This window comes from Pseudophryne corroboree, chromosome 11, assembly GCF_028390025.1.
Source record: "Pseudophryne corroboree isolate aPseCor3 chromosome 11, aPseCor3.hap2, whole genome shotgun sequence".
Taxonomy (NCBI): Eukaryota; Metazoa; Chordata; class Amphibia; order Anura; family Myobatrachidae; genus Pseudophryne; species Pseudophryne corroboree.
Window position 1 is genome coordinate 70724634 of NC_086454.1, and position 20786 is coordinate 70745419.

A 20786-nucleotide genomic window follows, 5' to 3' on the forward strand; every position below is an offset into this window, starting at 1 on the left:
GACCGGAGTATGTGGGTGTAGTGTGGGAGCAATGGCGCACAGCTGCAGTGCGCTACCTCAGTGAAGACTTGAGTCTTCTGCCACCGATTTTGAAGTCTTCTTGCTTCTTTCACCCGGCTTCTGTCTTCCGGCTCTGCGAGGGGGGCGGCGGCGCGGCTCCCGGATCGGACGACAAAGGGTGAGATCCTGTGTACGATCCCTCTGGAGCTAATGGTGTCCAGTAGCCTAAGAAGCAGGACCTAGCTTCAGAGAGTAGGGCTGCTTCTCTCCCCTCAGTCCCACGATGCAGGGAGTCTGTTGCCAGCAGATCTCCTTGAAAATAAAAAACCTAACAAAATACTTTCTTATAGCAAGCTTTGGAGAGCTCACTAAACAGCACCCAGCTCGTCCGGGCACAGATTCAAACTGAGGTCTGGAGGAGGGACATAGAGGGAGGAGCCAGAGTACACCAGAATCCAAATTCTTTCTTAAAGTGCCATGTCTCCTGCGGAGCCCGTCTATTCCCCATGGTCCTTACGGAGTCCCCAGCATCCACTAGGACGTTAGAGAAATTAATGTGTATAAGCCAGACACAATTTAAAAAGAACTTTGTCATTATATTTTGCCTTCACTAAGAGTTGTACTGCACCTTCAGGTCAGAATACCTAAGGTGACGCACAATGGGCAAAGCTTGTTTTTGACTGGATTCAGATAGACAGCTTGGGCAAGAGTCACAGACTGCTGTTCGGCCAAAAACACGCAAAGCTAAGGTCTTACAAAAAGAGGCAATTTATTAGTTGTAGCTACGGTGGTAAATGGCCAAACGGTGCTCCCGTGTCATTTGTCATCAAGGAAGGGATTACCCGGGAATACTTAATGTAAAAGATGCTCATAGATACTAAATGGAAATAAAGAGACTTATTTAAAGCTCAAATGTAGCAGACAACGTATATGGGCACACAGGGAAAACTGCATCCTGGGTGAGATTTACACACATTACCATAATGCTTTGCATAGACTTTGGAACATTTTATCATTCTAGTTGCACCAAAGTCTGTTAAACCACATTCCCTCGCAGGATTTTATGTCCCCAAGTGATTCTGTTTGTGGATTATAGCTTTCGACAGACTATGCTCTGCAAAGGTGCCATGCAATGCATTATGGGAAAGGCACAGAGCCTTCAAGTACAGATACACCTGACCTACACAACCTGAGTGAAATATTAACAGCTCGGTCAACACATGGCTATCAGTATCAGATGTTCTTAGGAGAGAGAAACGTGCACATGCTGAATTTCTCACAGCAAGATAAGTTTCCACATTTTGACTGCATTCTGCAAAATAACTTGTAACATCAGGGTACATATATTTGTAAAAAGGTGTAAGACATTGTCCAAAGTGTCAAAAGAAAGCCGGAACATTAAGCATAGGGTCATAGAGTTAGTTTTTGTAACAATTACAAATTTAATTAGAGAGTTGTAAGATCAACATTCAGGTTCAGAAACACATTTAGGTCTCCAAATTGGGGAGGTTTCAGCTATGTAACACAAGTTGACAGTGGACAACATTTCCAATGATATTTATTTTTGCACCTCCATAAAGAAAGCAGCACACAAAAAAAAAAAAAAAAAGTTCATAGGTCGACAGTAACCAGGTTGACAGGGTCTCTAGGTCAACAGGTGAAAAGGTTGACATGAGTTTCACAATTTTTTTCTTTTTTTGAACTTTTTCATACTTAATCTATTTCCTAAAAGTTTGTCAATTTATTACATGATTTGAGCAGATTATGGGTGTCTAGTATGGTATGCAGACAGCCGGGATCCTGACCGCCGGCATAACGACAGCTGGGTGAGCACAAATGAGCCCCTTGCAGGATTGCTGTGCTCGCCACGCTGTGGACACGGTGGCGCACTACACTATTTATTCTCCCTCCGGGGGGGGGAATCGAGGCCAGATATAACATGTGCAGAGAGAGAGTTAGATTTGGGTGGGGTGTATTCAAACTGAAATCTAAATTGCAGTGTAAGAATAAAGCAGCCAGTATTTACCCTGCACAGAGACAATATAACCCACCCAAATCTAAAGGCCCATATAGACGGACCGATGCGGGAGACATGTGTGCTGAGCTAACCAGCGGGTGAAGTGAGCGACCCGCTAGATTGGCCTCTAGCACGCGGGGCTGAGCATCGCTATCGCTGTAGGGGGTACACACGGAGCGATAATGCTCAAATTCTAAGCAATCTAGTCAGATTGCTTAGAATATCGCTCCGTGAGTACCCCCCTTAACTCTCTCTGCACGTTATATCTACACTCCCCTGCAGTGCATATGGTTTTGCCCATTAGAGAACAAATTTGCTGCTGCGATCAGGTCTGAATTAGGCCCTAGATGCATAAAGCAGCGATAGACACCCTGACAGTTTAGATGTTTCTTTAACCTTCAAAAAGGGCTGAATATTACCTTTAATCTCAGTAATAAAAGTTATATGACTGTTTTAATTTAAAAAGAGGCCGCACTTTGTTTAAAATGCCTACTGATATGTTACAAAGAATTACAAGCTGGAACAAACAAGTATTGCAACAAAGCCGAAGGGAGCAGGGGGCCACAAGTGAAGGCTAGGAGAACCGCCTTTTGCTCATCATTAAAATAGACGCCTAGAATATAAGACCAATACAAAAAGTTAACCATTTGTAAATGCAGCATGCCTTCTCTCTCCAGTACTGCACTCCACCAATGATGACTGCAATAAAATGCCACATAGATTTGCTTTGACTACTTAAAGCAAAGCTACATAAGCCTACTGAGGGACTGGATCAACCCAGTCATGTGGAATGAAAATGCTATTGGAAAAAAAAATAAAAAATAATCAATCTGATTGAGACTGCAAAAAGAATCAAAAAAAGGTAACTAGCAAAGCTCAATTTAATTTGTCTTCATAAATAAACTGTCATTTAAAACCACTTAACTGACGATTTTTCCCTTCAAAAGCATTAACATTGTTTTTTAAAATTTATTTTATTAAATAAAGTTGAAAAATAATTTTTTTAAATATTTAAACATTATATTATGCACATCTGCAGAACGGATCTGCTCGTCAAAAACGGGGGGACAGGGTGGGACGGCACAGTTGCATGAAATCTGACCATGCCAGTTAAGTGGTTAAAACAGGAGATGTAGGAACAATGTGTTTTCTCAGTACTATAATCCCTAAACAGCCAGTCAATCATTTTGAAAAACAGTTTGCCCAAAAAGAAATAGAGACGTTTCAAGAACATTAAGCAACATATAATAATATTATTACCACCACCACATTGGTCAGTTATGGTGCAGCCTAGACTTCCCTACCACCATAAACAGAGCCGCGATGTATTCTAGGAATATCACTACCTACATCCACAAAACTACATCTTTCCAGGACACTGACGTGCTATATACAATCCTTACACTCTTGTAAACTCGTCACCCTCTAGACCAATTATCTGTCAAATTCCTAAATAATGAGATAAGAGTTGACAAAATGAAAACCGCACTAAAATTCAAGGAACCATCCAAGGTCCCTGGTCCAGATGGATTCCCTATGGCCTGTTATAAACCATTTGCAAAAGATTGTTTTTGTTTTGTTTTTTAAATTTAAATGTTGTGCAACAAAGTTATCCAAGCTAGGAAGAGACCACCAATTTAAAGTCTATTCCTAGCTAAACCCACAGTATCATGTGGGCTTGAGGTCCCCATACACTAATGCTTCGGAGCAGCTCATCTGATTTAAATTAGGCTTTGGCATCTTCCACCTCACACTAAGTTTTGTCTTTAAAAAAAGTTTGCAGATAAAGAAAATAAATAAAAAATTAAACTTAAAAGTACCTAAAATATGAAACTATTAAAAAAACTACACTTACTATTCTAATCCTGTCACTCAAGAGAGGCGGTACAGCTAAAGGGCTCATTCATAGCAGGTATTGGGCCAATTCCACGTTCTGCCAATGACTGGGACGGTGAACGGGGAAATCCAACATGTTGGAAATCCTCAATATGCCGGTTCCAACAAAAAAAAATGATCGGTATCATGAAGGCAGGGATTTTTGACATGCAGTATTTTTCAGATTCCTCCGACGGATTGCTGGTCATCGATGTCCACCAATCAAATCAGATCAAAACGGGGATAAGATATATGGCCACTATAACATGCAACTAAATCTCTCAAATTACCCCTCACTTCTAAAGCTGGGAACACATTAGACGATGTGCAAACAACACAATGGTCGTCCCAATTTCTCTTTAACTCCTGGTCAAATGATAGTGCATACACACTGAAATCTTACAAACGACCGAAATATATATCATGCGCCATTCGGGAGTTTGGTCATTAACGATATATCAGGTATATGTAGGTAGTTAGTGTTCATTCTAGCACCCTACACAACCCATGCAGTTCCCCTTTAATACCTGGGGTGTCACTCTCTGCTCTGGTACTTCTAGCACACTCTGGTCTGTATCTCAGCACTGAGATTCAAACAAGAGCGTGCTAGAAGCACCACAGCAGAGAAACACCCCAGGCAGGAAAGAAGAACTGCATGGGCTATGACAAGTGCAGGGTGCTAGAATGAACACTAGGTAGTCCGTACACAAAGTGCCATGTTCTGAAAATCGATGACTATATCATCAGATTTAGCTGCATGCACGACCAATCTGAAGACATGACGAACAACTCATGGGAGTGCGTACACACTGGACAACGTGAACGATTCGTCATTCTGATCTGTCGGAAAACGACCAATCATTCATAAATATTGTCTAGTGCAGTGATCTCCAACCCGTAGCTCGCGAGCTACCAGTAGCTCGCCGTAGTATTTTCGGTAGCTCACAGAGCGCACGGACTTGGGCAGTCATTGGCACTCCTCCTCCCTTCATTTTCAATATGGTGCCGGCCGTCAGCCAATCAGAGCTCGTGGACCGGCACTGGCGGCACCTGATTGGCTCACTTACCGGCACCATATTTGAAATGCCCGCCGCTGCTAGAGACTGTGTCCCTCGCCGCAGCCGCTCTCCGGACTTCACAGGAGAGGCATACAGGAAAAGCAGCACCGGTGGCAGTAGAAGAACCAGCAAGGGTTAGCTCTGTGTGGGGCACTGTATCGGGCACTGCGGGGAGCATAAATGGCACTGCTGAGGGGCATTATTTGTATATCTGGCACTGCTGAGGGGCATTATTTGTGTATCTGGCACTACGCTGGGGGGCATTACTAGTAGTTGTGAGACCACACCCACTTTCGCAGGAACGCACGCGCATTGGGGGGAGGGGGTAACTCTTTCAGAGGTTTTATTTTCCGAAAGTAGCTCACACCCCAATTAAGGTTAGAGACCACTGGTCTAGTGTGTACCCAGCTTAACTGCTCTGTGGCACTGCCCTCTTTTCCTTTATAAAGAAGTGTTGCTGCCCTTGGGGATAGCTGGATATTAAATCAACTTCTCTAATAATCTCAAATCAGTTTTGTACTTTGAAGTTCGAATATTCCCTTGCCAGCAACGTATTCTACTAGACATTTTACTTGCTATACCCTATAGGTAGGCCTTGTACGTAAGAGACCATGGGGGTAATTCCAAGTTGATCGCAGCAGGAATTTTGTTGGCAGTTGGGCAAAACCATGTGCACTGGAGGGGAGGCAGATATAACATGTGCAGAAAGAGTTAATCAAGGAGTTAATCAATGGGTCGGTCAATGGGTGTCGGGATTATGACCGTCGGTAAATCAACTGCTACCCTTTTCAGCTACGGGTATGAACATCAAATAAGAATAGTATACAATATTAGCATCAACAACCATGTATGAAAGCAAACAACCAAATCCCTCCCTCACCAATTCGTGTACAGAAGGGTTCAGATCTTTCACCTTCTCATCTTCACCTGTTACTAAGGGCTTTTAAAAAGATTAAAGTGGCAATTTCATTTGACAGTCCCATTCAGAAAACAAGAAACAACATTATGGTACAGTTCAAAAGGTTTTTAATCACCTCATCATAAACACACATCTAAACGAGTATGAAAATCAGACTAAATAGTCTCTCCTCGGCACATCAGATAAATATAGCTGCAGATAATTACTTAAACTTACCATACACATAAGAGGTGTTTAAAACTTTATATTATTAGAAGGTGGAACTGTGATGACACAATTAGCCATCATACAGAAGATAAAAAGGTTCCAGCCAAATACAGTCACTGTGTCATCTGACCTTATGTTGTTCAGCAAACAGCCTACGAACTGACACGGCTTAAGCGACATCACTGCCGCACAAACGCTGCATTCTGTATAGCTACTTACTACAGAAGTGATACCCCACCTTAATGAAGATTAGTGCAATCCACTGGTAAGGTGACAGATTCACCAGGCTTATTTTTTTCTGTTTTTTTTTGTTATATAGCATAATCATCCCATATAGAGATATTTCATTCCTGCTTAAATGCCTTTGAAAACAGCAATGGTAGCTGACATTTTCAGTAGTAGTTCAACTGTGTACCATTAAAGCATCAGGCATTGGGAGAGATTTATCAAACCTGCTGTAGAGGGCAAAAGGAGGTGTTGCCCAAAGCAACCAATCAAATTCTATACTGATCTAGTACATGCTATAAAATGGATAGCTAGAACTTGATTGGATGCTATAAGCAAATCTCACATTATCCTCTTTGGAAGGTTTTACCCTAACAGGACAACACTTCAGGTAGCCATAATTCATAGGCAAACGCAGCGGGGGTTTCCGGTTGCCTGGAAACCCCTCTCCTCTTGGCCAGTGACTCAGATTATGACAATAGCAACAGAATATAATATGATTACTAGAGCTGCCACCACAACATGCAGTTTAAGGGACAGAGTAGAGCTGCTGCACATGCCCAGTGGTAGCACCTTCTTCTACCAAGTTTGCTCTGGGTGTGGATTTGAACCCTCAATCAATGCACTGGACCAGAGAGTAGCTGCCATGTAGAAGAGACAGGCATCTTACAATGAGGTGGAAGAATGTGTGCTTAGAAAGTACAGTTCTGTCTCCTACTGGTTCTCTACTGTAATGTTTGTGTATTTATTCTTTAACCTTTACATGACCACTTATTTTATTTATATTAGTTAAATAATTTTGATAAAGCCTATAATATAGACCATCTATAGTGCTAAATATTAATACTGTATTCAATACAGTGTCCAGTGTAAAAAAAGACCAATGTGTACATTAATGTGCAGGGTTGGTACTAGGTTCTTCTACCGATTGTGGAACATTGGAGCAAGTGCGGGAGTTCTGGCAGAGTGGGAGATTGTGGATTGCATTTGGAAACCCCCCTCTATAAATCCTACATTTGCCACTGCATATATACATAGCACTGCACAATACTATTCAATATATAAATAAGCTCAGGATATATAAATATATTATTATTATTATTATTAACAACTCTCACTTATGAGGAATAAAGCGATCTTGTTTCTTATTTGTGTTTAAACAAATAATAGGCTATAAGGGGAGGGGTGACCTAATTGCTCAGCATAAGTTCTATAATGTGAATTATACTACGTGGTTTTGTTACTGAAATACAGCTCCTGAAGTACTCTACAAGTATTCTTTGCCTATTTAAGAAAAAATAATAATTATATTGAAAACTGGCACAAAGTAAGAGATGGACTGTATGTTTCCTCAGGAAACAGGGGGCATGCCAAATGGACGGTCAAACAAGACCTGTCACTTCTGTATGCCAAGAAATAAAAGGCAGTTTATTGGGAAAGAACACTGTGAAACGAGTACAACGCAGGAGTAATCCAATGTTGCTGCATCTGCGCTTATACTACTGTGCACTCCCCAAAGTGAGGTGTTTATCTGTTCATGCCAGAGGGGGGCTGACGCAGTTAGGTGCCAAATTTGCCCCTGGCACACTGGAAAACAGTTGCATAAACCTCTGTGGCAGCTTGAGCTTCATTGTTTTCCTATTAAAAAAGTAAGGTGACACAAGGATTGTAATAATGCACCTTAAGGGGGGTACTGACGGGAGAGATGTGTGCCGAGCGATCTTTACACAGACCGCTCAGTACACATCTCCCCCCCCCTTCCTCACGCTCAGCGTGATGTGCTGTGCTGGGGGGGGGGCAACGACGAGGGGGATCTGCTCGCTTCACACAGCGCTGAAGTGAGCAAACCCGCTAGATTAAGCCTGCATGCAGGCTCAATCTAGCACCGGCGATAGCGATGGGCGGGGCCGTGCATCGTTATCGCTGTGGGGCATACACACGAAAGATCCATGCTTAAAATCTAAGCAATCTAGTCAGGTTGCTTAGATTTTAAACACTGATCTCTCCGTGTGTGTACCCCTTTAGCGTGAAGGAGATATAGATAAACAGACAGAATTATTATTAATAATAATAATAATAATAATAATAATAATAATATTATTATTTAGTGGGTTGGGTATGGAATCCCGGCGATCAGTATACAGTCACTGGCATGAGCACTAGAAAGCCCCTTGCGGACCCGCTGTGCTCACCACAGATCCTATTCCCACTCTATGGGTGTCGAGGACACTTACGAATGTGAATAGCCCCGGCGCAACTGCATTCCCGGCATTGGTATTCTGCCAGGGTATTAACTAGATCCCGACAATAATATTTGAAAGAAAAAAAAAAAGAAATTTTATTATATATGTATAATAAATTAGTAAATAAAAACATACAGTAAATGAGTTATCCTACATAAATTAACAATCACTAGATGTTTTCAATGAAATTATAAAGAGGAAATAATAAGATTTTACTTACCGGTAAATCTATTTCTCGTAGTCCGTAGTGGATGCTGGGGACTCCGTAAGGACCATGGGGAATAGACGGGTTCCACAGGAGACAGGGCACTTTAAGAAAGAATTAGGATACTGGTGTGCACTGGCTCCTCCCTCTATGTCCCTCCTCCAGACCTCAGTTAAGGAAACTGTGCCCGGAAGAGCTGACAGTACAAGGAAAGGATTTTGGAATCCAGGGTAAGACTCATACCAGCCACACCAATCACACCGTATAACTCGTTATAAACTTACCCAGTTAACAGTATGAACAACAACAGAGCATCAGATAACCCTGATGCAACCATAACATAACCCTTATTTAAGCAATAACTATATACAAGTATTGCAGAAGAAGAAGTCCGCACTTGGGACGGGCGCCCAGCATCCACTACGGACTACGAGAAATAGATTTACCGGTAAGTAAAATCTTAATTTTCTATAACGTCCTAGTGGATGCTGGGGACTCCGTAAGGACCATGGGGATTATACCAAAGCTCCCAAACGGGCGAGAGAGTGCGGACGACTCTGCAGCACCGAATGAGCAAACACAAGGTCCTCCTCAGCCAGGGTATCAAACTTGTAGAACTTTGCAAAAGTGTTTGAACCTGACCAAGTAGACGCTCAGCAAAGCTGTAATGCCGAGACCCCTCGGGTAGCCGCCCAAGAAGAGCCCACCTTCCTTGTGGAGTGGGCTTTCACTGATTTTGGAAGCGGCAATCCAGCCGCAGAATGAGCCTGCTGAATCGTGTTACAGATCCAGCAAGCAATAGTTTGCTTTGAAGCAGGAGCACCCAGCTTGTTGGATGCATACAGGATAAACAGCGACTCAGTTTTCCTGACTCTAGCCGTTCTGGCTACATAAATCTTCAAAGCCCTGACTACATCCAGTAACTCGGAATCCTCCCAGTCACGAGTAGCAACAGGCACCACAATAGGTTGGTTCATATGAAAAGATGACACCACTTTTGGCAGAAATTGTGGACGAGTACGCAATTCTGCCCTGTCCATATGGAAAACCAGAGAAGGGCTTTAATGTGACAAAGCCGCCAATTCTGACACACGCCTAGCCGAAGCCAAGGCTAATAGCATGACCACCTTCCACGTGAGATATTTCAACTCCACGGTTTTAAGTGGCTCAAACCAGTGTGATTTCAGGAAACTCAATACCACGTTAAGATCCCAAGGTGCCACTGGGGGCACAAACAAGGGCTGAATATGCAGCACTCCCTTCACAAACGTCTGAACTTCAGGAAGAGAAGCCAGTTCTTTTTGAAAGAAAATGGATAGGGCCGAAATCTGGACCTTAATGGACCCCAATTTTAGGCCCAAAGTCACTCCCGACTGTAGGAAATGAAGGAAACGGCCCAGCTGGAATTCCTCCGTAGGGGCCTTCCTGGCCTCACACCAAGCAACATATTTTCGCCATATACGGTGATAATGTTTAGCAGTCACGTCCTTCCTAGCCTTTATCAGCGTAGAACTAACCTCATCCGGAATGCCTTTTTCTGCTAGGATCCGGCGTTCAACCGCCATTCCGTCAAACGCAGCCACGGTAAGTCTTGGAACAGACAGGGCCCCTGTTGTAACAGATCCTGTCTTAGAGGTAGAGGCCATGGGTCCTCTGTGAGCATTTCTTGTAGCTCTGGATACCAAGTCCTTCTTGGCCAATCCGGAACAATGAGTATTGTTCTCACTCCTCTTTTTCTTATGATTCTCAGCACCTTGGGTATGAGAGGAAGAGGAGAAAACACATAAACAGACTGGAACATCCACGGTGTCACTAGTGCGTCTACAGCGATCGCCTGAGGGTCTCTTGACCTGGCGCAATACCTCTGTAGCTTTTTGTTGAGACGGGACGCCATCATGTCCACCTGTGGCAGTTCCCATCGCCTTGCAATCTGCGTGAAGACTTCTTGATGAAGTCCCCACTCTCCCGGGTGGAGGTCGTGTCTGCTGAGGAAGTCTGCTTCCCAGTTGTCCACTCCCAGAATGAACACTGCTGACAGTGCTCGTACGTGATTCTCCGCCCATCGAAGAATTCTGGTGGCTTCCGCCATCGCCACCCTGCTCCTTGTGCCACCTTGGCGGTTTACATGAGCCACTGCGGTGATGTTGTCTGATTGAATCAGCACCGATTGGTTGCGAAGCAGGGTCTCCGCTTGACTTAGGGCGTTGTATATGGCCCTTAGTTCCAGGATATTGATGTGAAGGCAAGTCTCCTGACTTGACCACAGACCTTGGAAATTTCTTCCCTGTGTGACTGCCCCCCACCCTCGGAGGCTTGCATCCGTGGTCACCAGGACCCAGTCCTGAATGCCGAATCTGCGGCCCTCGAGAAGGTGAGCACTCTGCAGCCACCACAGAAGAGACACCCTGGCCCTGGGGGATAGGGTGATCAGCCGATGCATCTGTAGATGCGATCCGGACCACTTGTCCAACAGATCCCATTGAAAGGTCCTCGCATGGAACCTGCCGAAGGGAATGGCCTCGTATGATGCCACCATCTTTCCCAGGACTCGCGTGCAGTGATGCACCGACACCTGTTTTGGTTTTAAGAGGTCTCTGACCAGTGTCATGAGTTCCTGAGCCTTCTCCGTCTGGAGAAAAACCTTCTTCTGGTCTGTGTCCAGAATCATGCCCAGGAAGGGCAGACGCGTCGTAGGAATCAGCTGCGACTTTGGAATATTCAGAATCCAGTTGTGCTGTTGTAACACTACCCGAGAGCGTGCTACGCTGATCAGCAACTGCTCTCTGGACCTCGCCTTTATGAGGAGATCGTCCAAGTATGGGATAATTGTGACTCCCTGCTTTCGCAGGAGCACCATCATTTCTGCCATTACCTTGGTAAATATTCTCGGTGCCGTGGACAGACCAAACGGCAACGTCTGGAATTGGTAATGACAATCATGTACCACAAATCTGAGGTACTCCTGATGAGGTGGATAAATGGGGACATGAAGGTAAGCATCCTTTATGTCCAGAGACACCATAAAATCCCCTTCCTCCAGACTTGCGATGACCGCTCTGAGCGATTCCATCTTGAACTTGAACCTTTTCAGGTATATGTTCAGGGATTTTAAATTCAATATGGGTCTGACTGAACCGTCCGGTTTCGGTACTACAAACATTGTTGAATAGTAACCCCTTCCCTGTTGAAGGAGGGGAACCTTTACCACCACCTGCTGGAGATACAATTTGTGAATTGCTGCTAACACTATTTCCCTCTCTATGGGGGAAGCTGGCAGGGCCGATTTGAGGCAACGGTGAGGGGGCATCACTTCGAATTCCAGCTTGTAACCCTGAGACACAATCTCTATAGCCCAGGGATCCACCTGTGAGTGAACCCACTTGTGGCTGAAATTTCGGAGACGCGCCCCCACCGGGCATGGCTCCGCCTGTGGAGCCCCAGCGTCATGTGGCGGATTTAGAGGAAGCCGGGGAGGACTTCTGTTCCTGGGAACTAGCTGTATTGTGCAGCTTCTTTCCTCTACCCCTGCCTCTGGCAAGAAAAGACGCACCTCGGACTTTCTTGCCTCTATGTGATCGAAAGAACTGCATTTGATAATACGGTGCTTTCTTAGGTTGTGAGGGAATATATGGCAAAAAATTTGACTTTCCAGCCGTAGCTGTGGAGACCAGGTCCGAGAGACCGTCCCCAAACAACGCCTCACCCCTGTAAGGTAAAACCTCCATGTGCCTTTTTGAGTCGGCATCGCCTGTCCATTGCCGAGTCCACAGGACCCTTCTGGCGGAAATCGACATTGCATTTATTCTAGAGCCCAGAAGGCTAATGTCTCTTTGGGCATCCCTCATATATAGGACAGCGTCTTTTATATGCCCCAGGGTCAGTACTATAGTATACTTGTCCAAGGTATCAAGTTCCTCATATAAGGTATCTGTCCATGCTGCTACAGCACTACACATTCAGGCCGACGCAATCGCCGGCCTTAGTAGGGTACCTGAATGTGTATAAATGGACTTCAGGATACCCTCCTGCTTTCTATCCGCAGCATCTTTTAGGGTGGCCGTATCCTATGACGGCAGGGCTACCCTCTTGGATAAGCGTGTTAAAGCTTTGTCTACCCTAGGGGAGGATTCCCAGCGTAACCTGTCCGTTGGCGGGAAAGGATACGCCATAAGCATCCGTTTGGAAATCTGCAGTTTTCTATCTGGAGATTCCCAAGCCTTTTCATATAACTCATTTAACTCATGTGAAGGGGGAAGGGTCACCTCTTGCCTTTTTTCCCCATAAATATAAACCCTCTTGTCAGGGACTGGGGTTTCCTCTGTGATGTGTAACATATCTTTCATTGCTATAATCATGTAGCGGATGGCTTTAGCCATTTTAGGCTGCAACTTTGCATCATCGCCATCGACACTGGAGTCGGAATCTGTGTTGAAATCTGTGTCAACAACTTGGGATAGTGGGCGCTTCTGAGACCCCGACGGCCTCTGCGCTGTAGGATCAGGCATGGGTTGAGACCCTGACTGTCCCAAGGCTTCAGCTTTATCCAACCTTTTATGCAAGGAATTAACATTATCATTTAAAACCTTCCACATATCCATCCAATCGGGTGTCGGCGGCGACCCCACATTCATTTGTACCCGCTCTGTTTCCACATAGCCTTCCTCGTCAAACATGCCGACACAAGCGTACCGACACACCACACACACAGGGGATGCTCTATTTGAAGACCGTTCCACCACAAGGCCTTTTGGAGAGACAGCGAGAGAGTATGCCAGCATACACCCCAGCGCTATATTACCCAGGAGTCACACAGTAACTTAGTGTTAACCCAGTAGCTGCTGTATATACTGTTTTTGCGCCAAATTTATGTGCCCCCCCTCCTCTCTTTTTACCCTCTTTCTACCGTGATTCTGCAGGGGAGAGCCTGGGGAGCTTCCTCTCAGCGGAGCTGTGGAGAGAAATGGCGCTGGTGAGTGCTGAGGAAGAAGCCCCTCCCCCTCAGCGGCGGGCTTCTGTCCCGCGTTTCTGTACAATATTATGGCGGGGGCTCATACATATATACAGTGCCCAACTGTATATATGTTCAACTTTAGCCAAGAGGTCCTAATTGCTGCCCAGGGCGCCCCACCCTGCACCCTACAGTGACCGGAGTATGTGGGTGTAATGTGGGAGCAATGGCGCACAGCTGCAGTGCTGTGCGCTACCTCAGTGAAGACTGGAGTCTTCTGCCGCCGATTTTGAAGTCTTCTTGCTTCTTTCACCCGGCTTCTGTCTTCCGGCTCTGCGATGGGGACGGCGGCGCGGCTCCCGGATCGGATGACAAAGGGTGAGATCCTGTGTACGATCCCTCTGGAGCTAATGGTGTCCAGTAGCCTAAGAAGCAGGGCCTAGCTTCAGAGAGTAGGGCTGCTTCTCTCCCCTCAGTCCCACGATGCAGGGAGTCTGTTGCCAGCAGATCTCCCTGAAAATAAAAAACCTAACAAAATACTTTCTTATAGCAAGCTTTGGAGAGCTCACTAAACAGCACCCAGCTCGTCCGGGCACAGATTCAAACTGAGGTCTGGAGGAGGGACATAGAGGGAGGAGCCAGTGCACACCAGTATCCTAATTCTTTCTTAAAGTGCCCTGTCTCCTGCGGAGCCCGTCTATTCCCCATGGTCCTTACGGAGTCCCCAGCATCCACTAGGACGTTAGAGAAAGTCATTTAGACCACAATCAAACAAACACTTATTACACAGGGAAAATAAATGTTATATATAAATACATGTATAAAATAACTGCAAACTTATTACATGAAAAAAGATTATTGTACCGTACACGCTGAATGGAGTTTAGATTGTCAGATATTACATGTAGGAAGCCAAATATCCTGACTTGTTGCTGCTTGCTTGTTTACCTTCAAATTCCTTTACCACAATAGTTCTCGATCGTGTCTGTACAATCGCCAAAATATACAGCATATACACTAATGTAATTACATAATGTCTCCCTGCATTGTCTTGATGCAGCTGATGCTTTAGCTAGAAGACTAAAATCCTCAGAGGTAGAACAATTACATTGTAGAAAAAGTGCTGATTAAATTAACCTTCAACCTAGAAACAACAACAACAACAACAACAACAACAACGCAAATCAGGTCTAAGTAACAAAATAAGAGGAAGCTTAACAAGAAAGTTGTAGACAAGCCAAGACCACACATGCAGAAAAGGATAACAATGCCTTCATAATCATAACACACAGGAATTGTACATTGTTAACACAACAACCTGAAAATGTTAATTAGAATGCCTAACTGGTTGCACCAAATATTGCAGTGAAAGGTAACCAACATCATGGAAGATGGGCCAATGGTATCTCGGTATGCGGTCTCTAGGTCAACTACACTTAGGTCGACAGTCAGTAGGTCGACATAACAAAAAGTCGACATGAGTTTTTCCAAAAAAAAATTTTTTTTTTACTTTTTCATACTTTACATAGACAAAATTACACCGTGTGTATAGTCAACGAGGGTAATTCTGAGTTGATCACAGCAGGAACTTTGTTAGCAGTTGGGCAAAACCATGTGCACTGCAGGGAAGGCAGCTATAACATGTGCAGAGAGTGTTAGATTTGGGTGGGGTGTGTTCAATCTGCAATCTAAATTGCAGTGTAAAAATAAAGCAGCCAGTATTTACACTGCACAGAAACAAAATAACCCACCCAAATCTAACTCTCTCTGCACATGTTATATCTGCCACACCTGCAGTGCACATGGTTTTGCCCAACTGCTAACAAAGTTCCTGCTGCGATCAACTCAGAATTACCCCCAATATCTGTGGTTCTGGGCTCCGGGGAGTTCAAAGGGGAATCGCAAACTCAAAATTAGCCTTTAGGCAGAATCGCACAGAGAATAGGCCCCTGAATGCCTCAGTTATAGTATCCTGAGCAGTGATTAGATGTGTGATACTTTAGTTGGCATACATACAGCAAGTATATTTCTGCATGGACAGATAGTGTTTAAATTTAATGACACAAATACTAGACTTTTGCAGCAGCATGTAGCAAAGTCAAATTATTGTGGCTCTGCTCCCAAATGTACCATCCTCCTCCCCCAAACGCTTTTGTATCCTAAACCATTAATAAACTCCAAGTCTACCATTTACACGTTTTTGAGCCAAACCAGAGGCCGTTCAAGTCATCCCAACGGTCCAGATTTTAAGTATATCCATGCTTGGCCACAGGTGAGTAAATGAGTACCTCAGTCAATTTGATTTAACCATCTGTGATGGGCCATGGATAAGACTTAAAACCCTGACTATTGGGGTGCCCTGAGGACAGAGTTTGGGAACCTCTGAACTAAACTAATTTTCTTAATAATCTGTCATATCAATTTAATTTTCTGTGAACCAGCGACATCACTGAAGCACGGGAAACAATATCCCTGCACAAAATGGCTGCCTCCATTGTGTCAGGTAAAACTTTAGTAGTGAATGATCAATGTGAGGACACCCGAAATCAGTTTAAAAGTGTGAATTTACAGTTGATGCAGCTATAATGGAGAGCATTTATAAGTAATAAAACATCACCTAATTCCTAGATCACATTTATTAGCGCACTGTTGTGTGTTCTGTTTAAGGTTTTTTTTTTTAAACCTGCATGAGAGAGAGAGAGAGAGAGAGAGAGAGAGAGAGAGAGAGAGAGAGAGAGAGAGAGAGAGATTTTTTTTGTTACACACACACATACCCTTCCGCCCTTGAAATACAGACAATTCACCGCAACCATCTTAAACCTAAATGGCTTCATTTACGGAGCGATAGAAAGAAAATGTATTGCAATTTAGGTCATCTTTAATAAACTCTAAGAATACATTACAGGGTACCAAATATGCTTTTCCGTATAGAGGGAAAAAGCTAAACCACAGGATAATTAAGAGGACTGCTTGTACTGGAAAGCATAGTCGGGGAAAGGAAGAAAAAAAAAAAAAAAGTTCAGTCTTGCCAAACAGTTGACCTGTATCCCATCTGGAGTAAGGAACAAAAATCATATTGATTTAATTTATAGCCAAGACTTGTCTGGGATATAAAAAGAAGTCTGAACCCTTCACATACAAAACCTGCAATAGTCTTGTAGATAACAGTCTCAACTTCTAACAATAAAGTATAGGAGTTGTATTCCTCATCCAAGGTCAATGTTTGATACCTTCAACTGCCAAACCATTCTTTAACTTATATTAGACAATAAACGGGCACTTTAATTATATCTGAAGATTCCACAACATAAAACACTAAAATGAAGCAACGACTTTCAAGCTGTGTCACTAAAACAGTATATGTACAATGCCAGCTACTGTAGTCTATCATGAACTCATAAAAAAAAAAAATTATATTGGAATAAAATAGATTATAAAAAGCATTGGCAAGAACTAAAATATGTGCAGTGTAAAAATCATAAAATAAAATACTACATATACACGTTACAACAAAGGAATTGATTTATTTGTCAAAGTTTACACTGCTAGAGGAAGTAAACTGACACAGGAGGTAGAAATGCCTCAAGAAAGTGTCATACAAATATACTGCTTGTCACATTAGGTTATATGTTCCTTTTGCGAGCTAGACCCCTTGTGACTGTAAAGCACTTGAGATACTACAAGTCCAAGCATACAGTCGCAGTCCAATGGTCACTAATGTTTAATTTAGTTTATTTCTCAACTATAGCTCGTTAGGACTAGAATAGTTAGATCAGCAACCAGATACCTTTCCCATAGTCCGGTAGTAGAATTCCCTGACACTATGCTTCCCAAGTCTATGAGTCCTGCTGTACGTAATAAACACTAGGGCTACACAGCTAGACCATTGTGACTTTCTGGGTGGGAAAAGAGGTCAGCAGGGGTAATTGCAGGAGGACTTCAACAATATTGCGTTCTACAGAAGGGCTTGTCATGTATCAACCTCTGCAGGGAGAGAGTCTTTTTTTCTCTGCCTACAGACAAATAAAGAACAAAAACTGGCTAAATAGAGCACCAAACTAGATTGTTACTCAAAACACATCTACATACTATGCATGTCATATATGTATAATACTTACACCGTACCACCGGTGTAAACAGCACATTACAAAATTGAAGGATAAAAGAGTAAAGCCAGACTATAAAGGTAAGTCATACAATAAACAAGAGGAATTTGAGCTCCCTCGCCAGAAGAGCTCACATTTTTAATAGTAGACTGGCAACATGAACAATCTATATAGTAAAAGTACAACTTTTCTAACAAGAGTACATATAGGCGCTATAAAACAAAAATTCTTGGCATTATTTATATATAAATTGCAGAAGAACTTTTCAGTGAACTAATAATGGAATATGTAAACATAGGGAGCACTTTTTACTTCTAGATATAGTGCATCGATACACCACAGCACTTTACAGACCATCATACCAGTCCCTGCTCCAGTGGAGCTTACAATCTATATTTCCAACTACATTTACACACTAGGGTTAAGTTTTTATGTCAGAGCCAATTAATCTACCTGTATGTTTTTGGATTGTGGGAGGAAACAGGAGCACCTGGGGGAAACCCACACAAAGACGGGAAGAACATACTAACTCCACACCGATTGCATTGCTTCGATAAATCTACGATTGGTCCATTAAAAAGTGTCAGCATTAAAAGCCACAAAACAACTAAGTTGATTATTTGGGTAGCTACAATAACAATCATGGAATGTAATGAAGTCTGATGAATCAAGTCAACTGAAGGTAACCCGGATGACCCATAAAGCAGCAGTCACAAAACTTTTCAGCCAAAACATTTGTAAGCAACCAGCGCTGTCTTTCCCATTCACTGCTAAGGTGCTTGCCACTCCAAGATCAGGTGACCTTTATTTATTTACTATGCGACCTTTATGTATCAACTGTGCAATAGGTTGTGTAAAGGAAATATTTTTCTCCTTTTACAATGTTACTACTGATGCAGGACATCAGATCAACTTCATGCATTTCTAAAAACACCAAAAAAAAAAAATATATATATATATATATATATATTATTTTTTTATTTTTATTATTAATAATAATAATAATAATAATAATAATAATAATAATAATAATAATAATAACAGGAAACAATGAACTCCGCAATAGTTTGTTGTTGTCACTAGTATCAAAAAACACAGTAGAAGTAGAGTTCAGTGTTTAATGGGCTACATGCACAATACAGTAGAGATGCCTGGCATGGGTTATAGAATAAGCAGGTGAATGTCAGGCTGGAGGGCAGCGGTGGCCCCTGTGGAGCACTGCAGGAGTTGGGTAATCTTATAAAGTATCAGCAGAAGTGCCCCCCACTCTCTAGCTCCCTCTATAGAGCTGCTGCTTGGCCAGGGGAGTTCTGATCTATGGCTGCAAGTGGCTTTATTCAGTGTATAGAGTGGTGGGAGTGGGGCAGAGAGGTATAGGGCACAGGGGACCACACTGACCCCGGGTACCGAGTCAGAGCAGCTGCCAAAGCCTGGTGCCAGGCAGCCGGAGCCCCACAGCCTGCATCTGCCCCCACCTGAGGGCACCAGAGTCCTCTCCTCCTGCATCTGCCCCCTCCCTGAGGGCACCGGGAGCCCCCCCTGCACCTTTCCCCCCACCTGCCATACTCACAGCATGTTGGTGAAGACGCTGAGACCCTCGGGCACCGCCAGCAGCCCTCTCCCGGAGCAGTCCACTCCTCTCTCCGCGTTGCAGCGGCATGGCACCGGGCAGGGGGACGGCGATGAAGCCCCGCTGGGCCCACCTGAGGAAGGGGAGATCAGCAGCAGTAGGAGGGCGGACAGAGCTATGAGCCAGTCGGGGCGGCACATCCTCATCCCCGCCAGTGTGGGCTGCGCTACAAGCCCCTGCTTCGGTACAGACAATGAGCGGCGGCCAGGCGCTGGGAGGGACCAGTCCATGCAGTGTGCTCCCGGGTCCCAGCGCAGCAGCGTTTCCCTCTCTCCTCTCCTGCAGCCAGCGATCACTAGTACAGCAGCACACAAGGGGCAGCTCCTGTCCCCGCCTCCTCCTGCTCCCGGGAGCGCGGCGCTAGTACCAGGGATACAGTGTAACTGCTGCAGCCACTCCGCTCCCTCCTAGCGCTGCACACAGCCCACATGCTAAACAGCCAAGGTGCATGCTAATGAGCGGAGAGCTCTCATTGGCCGACACGCTTTCATATGCAAATTCCAGAACAGACACCCAGTCTGCCTTGTGATTGGCCGCCTATCCGGGGGCGTGGCCACACACTGTGAAGAGGGAGTGACACTGACTGGCTGCTGCTGCTACGGTACATTAGGGTCTCAAGTAAAGTCTGGAATAGTAATATTCAGTCTTGAGACTTCTGCCTAACGAAGCTGTGGTGTCCTGTGTACACTGCTATGTGTTATATCTATAGCACTACTGTGTACACTGATATTTGTATATCATTACTGTGTACACTGCTATATTTATATCACTACTGTGTACACTGTTATATGTATATCACTATTGTGTACACTGCTTTATGTTATATGTATATCTCTACTGTACACTGCTATATGTTATATGTATATCACTACTGTACACTGCTTTATGTCTGTGTATATTTCTACTGTGTAGACTGCTATATGTTATATGTATATCACTATTGTGTACACTGCTTTATGTTATATGTATATCTCTACTGTACACTGCTATATGTTATATGTATATCACTACTGTACACTGCTTTATGTCTGTGTATATTTCTACTGTGTAGACTGCTATATGTTATATGTATATCACTATTGTGTACACTGCTTTATGTTATATGTATATCTCTACTGTACACTGCTATATGTTATATGTATATCACTACTGTACACTGCTTTATGTCTGTGTATATTTCTACTGTGTAGACTGCTATATGTTATATGTATATCTATCACTACTGTGTACACTCACTGCTATATGTTATATATATATATATATATATATATATATATCACTACTGTGTACACTGCTTTATGTTATATGTATATCACTACTGCACACTGCTATATGTTTTATATATATATATAT

At 43.7% G+C, this 20786-nt stretch overlaps 1 protein-coding gene across 1 annotated transcript in view; it reads right to left on the bottom strand.

Moving 5' to 3' along the window:
- The window catches only part of LGR4 (leucine rich repeat containing G protein-coupled receptor 4), a 172005-nt gene extending 152131 nt beyond the window's left edge, over positions 1-19874 (bottom strand). Inside the window, exon 1 of the mRNA XM_063944411.1 lies at positions 19374-19874. Coding sequence (XP_063800481.1) covers positions 19374-19663 — 290 coding nt within the window. The 5' untranslated portion in view covers positions 19664-19874. The remainder of the gene's footprint in view (positions 1-19373) is intronic.
- Between the last annotated feature and the right edge of the window lie 912 nt (positions 19875-20786).